The 12,980-nt window shown below is 56.1% G+C and overlaps 1 protein-coding gene across 2 annotated transcripts in view; it reads left to right on the forward strand.

The window, feature by feature from the left end:
* The window catches only part of CDH23 (cadherin related 23), a 394,909-nt gene that overhangs the window by 306,282 nt on the left and 75,647 nt on the right, over nt 1–12,980 (forward strand). For both annotated transcript variants that reach the window (XM_089897635.1, XM_089897636.1), the window contains exons 27-31: nt 672–732; nt 1,705–1,853; nt 6,061–6,196; nt 7,735–8,123; nt 8,971–9,072. In XM_089897635.1, coding sequence (XP_089753761.1) covers nt 672–732; nt 1,705–1,853; nt 6,061–6,196; nt 7,735–8,123; nt 8,971–9,072 — 837 coding nt within the window. The remainder of the gene's footprint in view (nt 1–671; nt 733–1,704; nt 1,854–6,060; nt 6,197–7,734; nt 8,124–8,970; nt 9,073–12,980) is intronic.

Raw genomic sequence — 12,980 nt, forward strand, 5'->3', positions numbered from 1 at the left:
TTGTCAAAAGGGCTAAGCACCGGGCATTCTCAGAGTGAGAAGAGCGTACCCCAAGTCCCCCTGGAGATAGTCCATAAGCCTGAGGTACAGCCAGGCAAGCTGGGTGGGCTGGAATACACTGGAATGATCCCGGTGTGAATGGATATGGAACCTTTGGGAGGTGGGATTTCTGGGTCTCCCCAGTGTGGCTGTTATAGTATACAGTGCCTGGCTGGGAGCCAGTGTGACTAGAATAGCTTCAGACCAAGGAAGTGTGGGCAAGGAGCAGTCATGCAATCCACCTACCCCAGGTGAGGCTCCTGGAATCTCAAAAGGCTGAAGGAGGGAACTGTGGAGGGCTGAGCTAGTCAAGCCTGGATCCAGAGAGCTGCAGTGCTGTCACCCACCTTCTCCTCCGTGCTCCCCGAGAACCTGGAGGAGGGTCAGGGAACAGAGCTGGCAGGTGCCTCGCCATGGACAGGGCAGCATGGGGCCATCAACAGACAGGTTTCCTAGTGGGGGATGAGAAAGATGTGTCTCTCTCCTCTCCCACACCCCCAGCCTCGTGGGAAACCATGGGTTTAGGCAGGACGGGCTGGGAGTGGTGTGAGGGAAGGGGAGGGACTCCAGAAACACCTCCTCTGCCTGTGAGTGGAATTCAAGGAGTAACCATGTGTCTCATTCTCCCTCAGCTAACAGCCACGGATGCGGACGAGGGCGAGTTTGGGCGTGTATGGTACCGCATCCTTCACGGTGAGTGGGCTGACCTAGGATGCCGGGGAGGGGGGCAGGCCCTCCTGCTCGGGGGGTAGCAGAGCTTCTCTAGGCTGCCAAGGGTTTGGGAGGTGCAGCCAGAGAGGCCCCAAGCGCTATACACACAGGGCGGGCAGGTCAGAGGGAGGAACCAGGGATGTTCTACAGTCATCTGTGCCAAGTTTGTTGTATTTTAAGTGAGGATGCATTCAATTGCTATGCTCCCCAAGTTCCTCATGTCCCATGGTGGGATATCACCCTGACAGAAGGGGCCTTGGGGAACAAGGCAGCCCCTGGCAGTGAGCTCCCAAGAGACTGAGCCTCATTGGCCCAACATGTATCATATGCCCATCCCTGAACCAATCACTATGGCCTTGGACACTAGGACAGCCCCCCAGTGAGCTCCCCAGAATGAGTCTCACTAGACCAGCTGGAATCATGGGACCATGCCTGAACCCATCCCTATGGCCAGAGACTAAAATGTGCTGATCTGCTCACTTCTGCAGTCGGGTGAAATCACCCCTATGCAAAGCACACGGACTGAGAGTGGAGGTGGGTGGATCCCAAAGGAATATCAGGGTCCACAAGATGAGGAAATGGGAGCTTCCCCACTAAACCCCCAACAGAGAATTAGATTTGGGTTCCTTTCTTTGTAACGCCTCAGAGTCCTCTGAAATATTGAATCTACTGACACCGCTGGGTATGGGAGTCTCAGGGGACCTGCACGCCTTCCATAGGGGTCGCAGAGTGAGCTTCTGCCCCGTCCCTCAAATCCTGCTAGGCCAGGGCAGCATCAGGCAGAGGCTTCTTTGCCACTTCAGGCTTCAGCCAAGCTCCTAAGACCTCGGGGCAGGGTCTGCATTCTGTGGGTCTGGGCTCCCCAGCTTCCCTCCCACCACCACCACCACCACAATCCCACAGGCATCCTACTCCAGGGCAGAGCCCATGCATATCATCTATCCCTCCACGCAGGTAACCATGGCAACAACTTCTGGATCCATGTCAGCAGTGGGCTCCTAATGCGAGGGCCCCGGCCCCTAGACCGGGAGCGGAACTCGTCCCACGTTCTTATAGTGGAGGCCTACAACCATGACCTGGGCCCCATGCGGAGCTCCGTCAGGGTGAGGCCGGGGGCGCTCGGGCTGGGCGTGTGGGTGGTGGGGATGCACACTGGGACAGCTCTCGGTGAAGCCCTGCAGCCTGTTCAGCGCCGACCTCAGGGCTGGGCCAAGGCCTCAGGTGGGCCAGAGTTGGCCACCAGTTGGGACCCGGTGGGGGCAGGGCCACCCCTAGTTTAGGTGCCAAATGACGCCTGGAGCTCAGGTACGGTGGGGGAGCCTGGGATCTTGGACATGTCATTTTGCTCTAAGCCTCAGTTTCTCCAGGTGTAGAAAGGGGCCAGCGATACTGATGTCTATCCTAAGGGATGAGGCGTCCTTACTATACTAGCCCCCTGCATCCACACGACTCTTTAGGGTGGAAATCTCACACACGTGATCTTGGAGCTGTAGCTGTTGCCAACTTCATTTTACAAACGAGGAGACTGAGGCACAGAAAAGTCACTCGTGATAGAACCAAGACTTGAGCCCAGGTCTTTGAGTCCCAGTTCGGTGTTCTTTCCGTTGGAAGTGTCCCCCAGATATTCCAGTCAGCGCTGCCAACTGCCCCATCAGATATATTCGTTTCTGCCCACCCTCACTCACCTCGGGCCTCTCCCCTATGGAGCGAAACTCAAATCGACCTTAATCTTCCCGAATGGTCAAAAATGTGCACCCAGATATTCCACTGGCTGGGCTGGTTGGTGTACTCTCCTGCCCTGTAACAAGGGGATGACTGTGATGAATGAGATAACCTTCAAGTCACCCCCATCCTGCCCCCAGCCCCTTCCCCTTAACCAGATGGAAAGTGAGTCAGACCCTAGAGGTGAAGAGTAGGAGGAAGATGGGAAAAGGTGGGGTGGGGAGCAAGCAGGGACTTTTACCCAGAACTGAGTGGGGCTGAATCAGCTCCTCTTATCGCCCCATCTCTGCCCCACTGTTTCCCTCAGACTGGAAACAGTGAACAGAAGCCTGCCTCGGGTCACCATCACGAAGGAGGTGCTGGGGAGCGGGTGACTCAGCCTTGGCCCATCTTCTGATGTTGCCCCCGCAGCTCTGCCCCAGGAGGAGATGGGAAGGGAAACCTGGGTCCTTTTAGGCTGCCCCTCTAAGTGAGATCTTCCCAGATGGAGATGGCTGAGGGGGTCAGATCCCTCGGGTATTTATACCTTGGGACTGCTTGATTCCAGGGCCCTGGTGACTGAGGGTGAGACAGTTACCCGAATGTGCACCAGGACAGCCCCACACAGCCACGCTCACCTGCATGACTTCGAGATATTAAATCAGCACGTAAATTGCTTATTGAACTCATTTAAGCCTCATAAAAACCCCATGAGGTAGGTACTGTTATTATACCCATTTTATAGATGAGGAGACTGAGGCAAGGAGGGCTTCGCCAATGTGTTTAGAGTCCCATGGCAGTAAGGGTAGACGGAGCCAGCCTTCACACCCAGGCAGTCAGCTCAGGGCTGTTCTCTTAACCACGGTACTACGCTGCCTCACGGAAGGTTCCAGAGCACAGAGGCCACTGCTGCCTTATCCCCAAAGAGTCATTTTTAAGGTGGGAATTTGGTCGCTGGCCCTAGGGCCAGGACTTGATGGCCCTTACAGTAGCCAGCTCCCACACCCCTGAGCCTTGGGAAAGCTGGGGACCTTCCTGAAGACAGTATAGGGACTCCCTGGACTCATTTTCCCAGCAGCAGCAGACCTGGCTTGTAGGGACAATCCATATTCTCCTGTTCCTGCTTCAGAGACCAGGACAGCACAGATGAGGGGCCAGGGAGTGTGAAGTGAAACGGTCCTCGTAGAGGCTGGGGCCCCACGTGCACACCGCGCAGGTGCACACGTACACACATCTCCTGCCTCGTCCCCTTGGGCTGGTACAGCATTGGACAGAGAGTGGGGCTGGGAACCCAGGGAGCCCGGTAGCTCAGTCGCTGAGCCTTGCTGCTCAGCAAGAACTTGGCAGACCTGGCTGTTTCCTGTACATCTGTGTCTCTCAGGTTTGCAAACCACACAGCATTTTACCTCCTGTCTCTGCTGCTAAAAACAAGGCTGAGACCGGTTAGAGGACAGTGGCATGCAGCCAGTCTCATGGAGGGCCACACCCAGGCTCCATGCCACCTCCCTTTGTTTATTGCGCTGTCAGACTAGCTCTGTGTTTTCCCCGCCACCCTTGGAGTCAAGGCCATTTGGACAAGCAGACTTGGGAAGGGGAAGGTTCACAGTTTCAAAAGATGGATGGGCAGCTTCTGTTTACGGCAGGAGAGTTCCTGAAATTCATCCATGCAAATCCCCCCCACACCCACCCGCCCCACCCAGGATCCCCCCAGCCAAGTTCTTGGTGAAGCCAGACTTAGAAGGTTCTGGCTTGTGAGCAGCTGTGCTCTGAAGTAGGCACGCTAGTTTGCATAGTGGGTTCTGGGTGTCTGAACATGAAAATTCGATGACATAGCAGGGCTACACGGGCCCCAAGAGCAGGGAAGTAGAGAAACCTTAACCCCCATAAACTTCTCCTCCCCACTGGCTCTGCCACCCCACTCACCTCACAGTTCTCCACTGGTCAGAGCACCATTTCCACTTATACCAACAGAAGCCCCTTCCCTTCTGTCCAGCTAATTCCCAGCTAACCCTGGAAGAGAAGCTGGGGCTGATCTGAGAGGCAGTGATCAGATCAGAAACCAAATATGTGTGCTCTCAGACGAGGCCTCGCGCCACCATCGGTGCTGGTGACCACACATGTGAAATCCACGCCACATGTCATTGCCCCTACCCTATTGACTCCCCACCCGCTCTGCTGACCACTTCCTGCTGGCCCTGGCTCTTTTAGACTGGAAGTAGGGTATCTCTCCTGTTTGGGGGCCAGCTCATCCCCAGGATATAGCAAAGAGTGGTAAGGTTGCTAGACCCGGAAGCAGGAGAAGCCCCGCTCTCTTTCCAGCTCTCGGTGACCATGAGGCCTCGGGCAAGTCCCCCATCTTTGGGCCTCTGTTCCCTCATCTGGGAAAAGAGGCAGGAGCCCTGGGCCTCCTTGCGGCCACCACTCTCTGGTCTCTGCCTATAACTCCCCTCCCCACCACACTGACCCTTCTAGACATAGCCCTGGTCCTGCCCATACCTGGACCAGACCCTCCCATGCTCCTGTGGGGGGGGGGGGAGGATGGAGGTGCACAGAAAGAAGGGTGGGGTGCTGATCTCTAGCTATAACATCTCTCTCCATAAACATCTTTTGAACTGTTTTTTGTTGTTGTTATGTAAGACATACATGTTCATTAAAGAGAAATTAGAAAATGTAAATAAGCAGTGATGAAAATTATGCATAATTCCACAATTCAGACATAGCCACTGTCTTGGGCAGGGTCTGCAGAAGCAAATCCTGAGACAAGGATCGGTGTGAAAGTGACGAGTGGGAAGTGTAGGAAGTGTTCCCAGGAAAAGCCGGAAGGGGCTTGGGACCAGGAAGGAAAGGCAGCCAGCAAAGTGGAACACCGGAAACTGTGACTCAGTCCCACAGGGAGCTCTGGAGAGAGTCATCTCAGCTGCCCCGTCAGTCAGTGGCTAAGGGCTGCCTTAGCCAGTGTGGGACGTACTTCCCAGGCGCCTCCGGCTCTCTGGGTGTCTCTGGCTCCAGCAGCAGCGGGGGCTGGGGTTAGTCCCCAGCAAAGACCCACAGTCCTGGCCGCTGGCAGTGTGAGCGCACCAGAGAAAGCACAGGGGAATCTAGAGTAGCCTGAGCACCAACGTTCTCTGCTACCGCCATACTTAACGTTTTCCTTTCTGTTCTCCCAGATGTATCTTGATAGTTGAATGGGGTCCCTTTAAACTTTTCAGGCACTTTTGCAAGACCCTGGCTCATTTTGTCTTCATAACCATCCTAGGAGTGGGACAGGGCGTGAACTGTTAAATTGATGTTACCCGTTTCATAGCTGAGAAATCGGACGGCCCAAGTTTCACTCGTTAGCCACAGGTTCCCACAGGATTGGCAGCAGAGCCAAGAGCAAGACAAAGTTTGTTCTCTAACATGATATTTAAGCACGGGCCGTGCGCCAGGTACTGTGCAGGGTGGGGGAACATGGTGACCTACCGGACAGCCCTAAGCCCTCCGTAGGGAGTTCACAGCTTGCCCAGGAGAGCAGTGACCAGACACGCAGGCTCGGGTGGGCGCAGCCCTGGGCTTGCCCAACCCCACCCCCACCCCCCCGACCTTTCATCCCTGGCCCGGCTCGTGCAGGTGATAGTGTACGTGGAGGATGTCAACGACGAGGCCCCAGTGTTCACGCAGCAGCAGTACAGCCGCCTGGAGCTTCGCGAGACGGCGGGCATCGGCACGTCGGTCATCGTCGTCCGAGCCACGGACCGAGACACTGGTGAGGCTGGCAGGAGGAAGCCGGGGAGTCCATTCCCCAGAGTGACCCGCCCCGGCTCATGCCTCCCTCTCCCGCGGGGCCTGTCATCCTCAGGATGCCTCGGCTCCCCCATTGAGTGGCTCCCAGGTGGGGAGGGGCTCATGGGACAGTCTTGGTGCCATCCCCACCAGATTCCCAGTCCCAGGAGGATGGGAGTCATGGGGAGTTACCCTGATTTCTGGGCAGAGAGAGGAGAGGTCACAAGCTTGGGAAGTCCGGATTTGTCGTCCCAGAACCTGGCAGCTCCGGGCTAACCTTTGGCTAAGGGCTAGGCAGGGTTGGGAGGGATAAAGGACTTGTCCAAAAGCTGGCTGAGGCCTGCTCCTCCAGCCAGCGCAGCCCAGGGCCTGGCACACACACATTTCACAAGAGGCAGTGCCCTGTTCTACAGGGCTGTGGCCATCCCTGAAGGCAGCCCAGACCTCTCCGAAGGCCCCGAGACCTAGAGGTACCTACCGTTAGCAGCACAAAATGAAGGAGAAAGATGACCAGGTCACTGTGGGCCTCTTCACAGGGCCTGGCTGTCTGGGCCCGTGCCACAGGCCAGGGATACAGCCAGAGAAAACCTCCTTCCTGTGCTTCTAATTTCCCAGCTCCTGCCCTTCTTTCATGTCAGTTGCTCTGGTGGCTCCCAACCCAGCCCCTGTCAGCACCCTCAGCTCACCTGGAGCACGGGATGGAGTAGAGGGAGAAATAGGCCTGAAAACTCCCAAGCGATTGTTCTCCCTTAATAAATGGCACCTCTATACAGTTCATATCACATACATTGCTGGAGGCTAATGGTTCAAGACATTTTCTGGGTCAGGAATCTGTCTGAGAAACTAGTGAAAGCTATGGGTCCCTTCCCAGAAAGAATGCATGCCCAGAGTTTTGCAAATAATTTCAAGGATTTCCTCAGTGATTTTATAGTCATTCTCTTTGAAGTATGTGGACTTCAGCTAAGGAATCCCAACTCTAGCTCCTGGTTGAAGCGTGTATTCCAAGGCACAGGAATTGGGGGTGGAGGGAGCGGGGAGAACAGAGAAAGGTGACCCTGGCACTGGAACCCTTTGGCTATAGAGACCAAATGAAGGCTCAGCCACTTCTGAGGATGCTGCCCCGGTCGAACGCTTTCTAAATCAAAGCCTCCACTACAAGGGATCCCTAATTTCCCCACCCTCTCCTTGTCCAGATACCCAAGGGAGGCGCTTGGGCTTGAATTTTACGGCTCCAGGAGCAGAACCAACCTGCTCTGGCATATCTCTCATCTCAAGGCCAGACCCCAGAGGGCGTCAAGAGTGTGTGCTGGGCCTTGCCGTCCTTAACCTTGACCCCGTCCTCGACAGTTTCTCTTGGGACAATCGGACCCAGAGGCGGGGGGTGGTGCACGCTGGGTAGGTGAGCCAAGGCCTCTCACCCTGTCCCTCTGGGACAGCAGTGGGTGTGCTGGGGCAGCTTGTAAAGCCACAAGGCAGCCCACCCCCACCTGGGACTGCATAGCCTCTTGTGCCCTCCTGTAGGGGATGGTGGCCTGGTGAAGTACCGCATCCTGTCAGGCGCGGAGGGGAAGTTCGAGATTGATGAGAGCACGGGGCTTATTATCACCGTGGATTACCTGGACTACGAGACCAAGACCAGCTACCTGATGAACGTGTCCGCCACCGACCAGGCGCCCCCCTTCAACCAGGGCTTCTGCACTGTCTATATCACTCTGCTCAACGAGCTGGACGAAGCTGTGCAATTCTCCAATGCCTCCTACGAGGTTGCCATCTTGGAGAACCTGGCACTGGGCACCGAGATCGTGCGGGTCCAGGCCTACTCCATTGACAACCTCAACCAGATCACCTACCGCTTTGATGCCTACACCAGCGCCCAGGCCAAAGCCCTCTTCAAGATAGATGCCATCACGGTGAGGGATGGCACAGCAAGGGTTCTCTCTGAGGTCAGGAAGCTCAATTCCTGTAAAGCTAACCAGCGTTCATTGAGCTCCTTCTATATGCCCAGCACTCTTCTTTGTCATAAAGATAAACATCCCCGTAATACATCGCTTTAATATGCAGGGATAAGGTAAAGTTTATACACAGGCAACCTGCCGTCTTCTTGTTACTAGATAACGAAAGCTGTGCGAGTCATCGTGTTTCTCTTTGTACCGTGGCTCAGATATAAATTTCATGCCTCACTGCAGTAGCTAGTGGTCTTCGTTAGGTGTCTGGTGCAGCGATGTCTTATCTACTGCCTGGATCTTACTCCTCCATCTTTGCGTTAGAGTGTTTTCTCTCAGAATCCCTTCTTTGAAAATAAGCACAGTAATAATTGCTACAATGTGCCACACCTTGTTCCGGGGCATGCTGGGGACACAGAGATGAACAAGACCCTTTGCAGCCCTCAAAGAGCTCTCAGGCTAGGTGTAGAAGTGGGAATAATCAAGGATGCAGATCAGAGCATCACAAGGGAAGAGATGAAAAGATCTACAATAGAGGTGTAATGGAGCGCCTTTGGGGCCCAAATAAAGAGAGCGATCGTACCTGGCTGGGGAAGCGGGAAGCCTGCATGGAAGAGGTAATATCTGAGTGGGATTGAGAGAGAAGTAGGATTTCAGCGGGCAGAGCTTCACGGAGAAGTTATGCCAGCAGAGGGAGTAATGTGAAGGTGGGAAAGTGGACAGAATGTCCCGGGTTGGCAAGGAGTCTAGTTTGGCCAGGGCACAGGACTGCTTGGGATACGATGTCACTGCCCATCTGACCCCCTCCCTGCAGGGTGTGATCACCGTCAAGGGCCTGGTGGACCGGGAGAAAAGCGACTTCTACACCTTGACGGTGGTGGCAGACGACGGCGGCCCCAAGGTGGACTCCACCGTGGTGAGTGGATCCCCGGCCGAGAGCCCCACGGGTACAGCCTGTCACTGCTCCAAGTCCCCCCAAACTGACATCTTCACCAGCCACCCAGCATGCAGGCAGGCAGTGGGTGAGGGTTTAGGTAGCCCAGGAATGGCACTGCAGCTGGCCATGCCACACCTTCCCGGGCAGCCTGGGCAGGGCTGAGACCTCAGGTGGGGGGAGGGGTGGCATCCTCCACAGACCACTGCTTGGAGTGGGGCTGGAAGAGCTGGGACCGCTGACCATCTGCATCTTTGCCTTTTCTCTCCCTTGGCCACCTCCTGCCGCCTCTGCCTACAGAAGGTGAGTAGCCCATGGACTGGTGCCCTCCCCTGTGGGTTGTCTGTGGCCAGTGCTGGCTTGGGCGCTGTGTGGCACTGGGCCTTCCTGCCTCTCCTGGGGGAGAGGGCACGTGGACAGGACTGCAGCTGGTCCCTGCTCAGACCCCTCCCAAACTCCCCCACCCATCCACTCTCACACCTGAGCCCAGGCCCCTCCCGAGCACGAGCTCCATGTCCAGCTCTGTCCCCTCTGCCCTCCTTGTCCTGTCAAGCCCACCCCCAGTGGGTCCTGGGGTGGGCACTGCACTAACAAGGAGTATGTGGAACACACAATGGAGGGAACACCGAGGCCTCATCCCAGCTCTACTCGTCAGCGGCTGTGTGACAAGGCTAATTGCTCAACCTCTCTGTGCTTCCTTTCCTCGGGTCTAAAGTGGGTATCATACCAACTGCCCTGCCTTCCTCAGAGGATGTGACGGAGCTGGCCGACAGGAAGCCTTTGTAAACTAGGAGGGGTGATGGGAGCGGGGTCTGTAAGGGAGGCCCCTTCCCTCTCTCGGGGTCAGTGTTAGGAGCATGTTACAGTAGTCGTGTGAAGTGGGGCGCCAGGTCCAGGGCAGTGTGGGCAAGGGCAGCAGTGGGCATATGGTGTGAGTCACTGCCCTTGAGGGCTCTAAGTAAAGGCACAGAGACCTTGTGAACTTCGGGGAGGTTGACTGCTGAGGTCAGAGGTGCAGACAAGACTCCTAGAAGGGTAGAGAAGTGGTGGCCTCAGGCTAGGGGTGGATATGAAGGTGGGCCCCAGGGGCGGGTCATGGGGTGGAATCCTGCAGTGATAACGAGAACATTTAACAATCGATTCGGCTTGGGCCCCAGCCAGACAGGTCTGAGGCCATCTGTAGACCACATGGGTGTCCAGCTCACCATCAGCCTTGGTTACAGCCACGTTTTCACCCCTGCTGAGTCCTTTTCACCTTAGCCTAAAGGGATAGACCAACCCGGTGTCCAGGCTAAGAGCCAAATGCAGCTGCTTGGCATCCTGTGCCCCATGGTTCCCTCAAGGTGCCGGCTCCAGTGGCCCTGGTTGTGGCTTGGCCGTACCCAAAAGGCCCCTCCATCCACGGGGCGAGCCTGGGGTGAGCGAGGCGGCAAGCAGCAGTGAGCCCCCACAGCTCCCCTCGACCCCCCCAGGTCCCTGAGGGCAGCCAGTGAGCAGGGCCGTCAGGTGGCAGATGGTGGGCAGGTGCCCTGTGTCCCACAGCTCGTGGCGAGGCTCCTGGTCTTCCCCACCAGAGGATCTAAGGCTCAGAGGGGTTAAATGGAGCCCTCTCACAAGCCTCAGCAGCCTCATCCATAAAATGGGCCCAGTCTCCCCTCGCCCCTGTTGTGTGGAGTCAGGGGGCTTGAGGCCAGGTAGAGCCTGGTGAGCAGTAGGGCTGTCCCTCCCGAGGCTGCTGAAGCCCCTCGTGGACCAGGCAGCCACTTCCTGTGCTGGGGCTGGCGAGGGCGTTTCAGAACACACACTCCTCCGTGGGACCCTGTATTGCCACAGTCCCTTCAACCCTCTTCCAGGAAGCAGGACCCACCCCCCTTTGTTCTGCCCTGGCTTCCTCTCAGAGGCTCCCAGGGGCCACTGCCCCAGATACACCAGCCCTGTCAGTCCCAAACTTGTTGGAGGTGCCAGGGTGGAGGCAAGCTGAGGGGCCTTTTAAAGGCACCACCATTTCCTCTGCGAGGCCGGAACCCCCAAACCACAGCTCACCTACACCTGACTCCTCCTCAGCGCCAGCAGCCCCCGTGGCCCTGAGAGGGGTGGGGAGGTAGCAGAAGGGGCAGGCTGGGCGGGGGTGGCTGGGGGGTTACTCAGAGCCGTAGGAGCTCTGAGTAACACCCCCGGGCTTTTGAGGGATCAGGGAGGGGAGATTTGGGCCCTGAGACCCTGGGTGGGGACAAAGGCCCATAGCTCATTCCCGTAAATCTTGGTATCTGCCTTCCTAACGCACTCACTGATGCAGACTCCCCACTGTTGGGAACACCTCATCAGAGTAGCAAATGTGGAGGGAGCACCTACTGTGTGCCAGGCTCTGGGTTGGGCTCAGGGTACATACAATGGGAAACGAAAATCAGACGTGGCTTCTGCCTTCACAGGCGTAAGATGGAGTAGGGGAAAGACACTGATCAAACTACCACACCAATAAATATATGCCACGAGAGAGTGGATAACGAGGCGTCGGGGAAATCAAGGAGGGCTTCCCGGAGGAAGTGACTCAAGCTGAGCTCCTCAGAAAGCATAGGAGTTTACACAGTAGAGAAGGAAGAGCATTTCAGGCAGAGGGAACAGCAGGTGCAGAGGCCCTGCGGTGGCAGGAAGCATGCGGAGTCCCAACAAGGCCTTGACCAGAGTGAGAGAGTTTGGGAGGGATCAGATTGCGGGGGGCTTGTTTGTTTTCTTCCTGAGAACAGGGTGGTAGACATTATTATGCCCATTTCATGGGTGAGCAGACTGGGGCTCTGGGACTCCACAGAACTCCCTGACCAAAATTTATGTTGGGTGGGCAGCGTCTTGGCAGGTGAGATCCTGCCTGTCTGCCAGGCCAGAAGCAGGACAAGGACCACATTTGTTGGCTCATTTATTCCTTCCAGCCTCCTGATTCTGTAGGTGTTCTCGTTCCTACTTTCATCTGAGGAAATGGAAAATCAGAGAGGTTGAATAACTTTTGCCAAATCACACAGCTAGTAAGTGGTAAAGCTGGTCCTGCTGTGAAGCCTGGGTTTGTTGCCTACAGTTCTGACAGCTGCCTGAAATATGGAAGCGTGGCTAGAACTGAGAAGGGGATAGTCCTGTTTAGGAAGGAGGGGGGATGAAGTGGAATCTTCTCTGAGTCGTGGTGAGGTTCCACAGGCTCCCCATGGAGTCCTGTGCACACCAGGAGGCAGGTAGGCCTGGGAGCCCCGGAGCCCCAGGCCTGGGGAAGGAGAGGATGGGATCTGGCCTGGAGCAGGGTGGTGGGAGAAGGCCTGGCTTGGGATTGCTAGAACCTGAGCCTCCTCCCCTCCCACCACACTGCAATCCCCTCATCAGTGAACCCGAGGGGTACCTACGACTCTGGCTGTGTGGCCCATGGCCATCCATGGGCTGGAAGCTGCACCCCAGCCAGGCCTTCTCTCCAGGCTTGCTATTCAAACCCTGAAGGAGAAGCCTGAGCTGCAGACACAAAACAATGTGCTCTTTGCGTGCAACTTGCATGTTCCCTGTTTCTATCTGGTAGTTGGAAATTCCCCTCTCTTCCCCGTCTGCCCTCTCCCCACTGGGACCACCAAGCCACCTTGTGACCCCTCTCCTGCTCCTGAGCCCTGTTTCCTTTCCTCTAATCTAAAGGTGAAAGTGAAGAGGCCTTTGGGCAGTATATGGTTGCCAGAAGTGTTTTAGCTGGCCCGCAAAAAAAATTTTTTTTTACTATCACCACCTAATTCCACATAAAAATCTGGATTCCTAGTTCCTTTTGAAAAACAGGAAGCTCTGCCCGTGCCAGGCTGACACACCCTCACGGATCTGGAGCCGAGTAGCCTCCGTTTCCTTTAGCCAGGGCCCATGCCTTCCGGTTCTCC

Source organism: Delphinapterus leucas, chromosome 16 (genome assembly GCF_059928025.1).
Source record: "Delphinapterus leucas isolate spDelLeu-1000000601 "Yukka" chromosome 16, BTC_Dleu_Yukka2, whole genome shotgun sequence".
In the NCBI taxonomy this organism is placed as follows: Eukaryota; Metazoa; Chordata; class Mammalia; order Artiodactyla; family Monodontidae; genus Delphinapterus; species Delphinapterus leucas.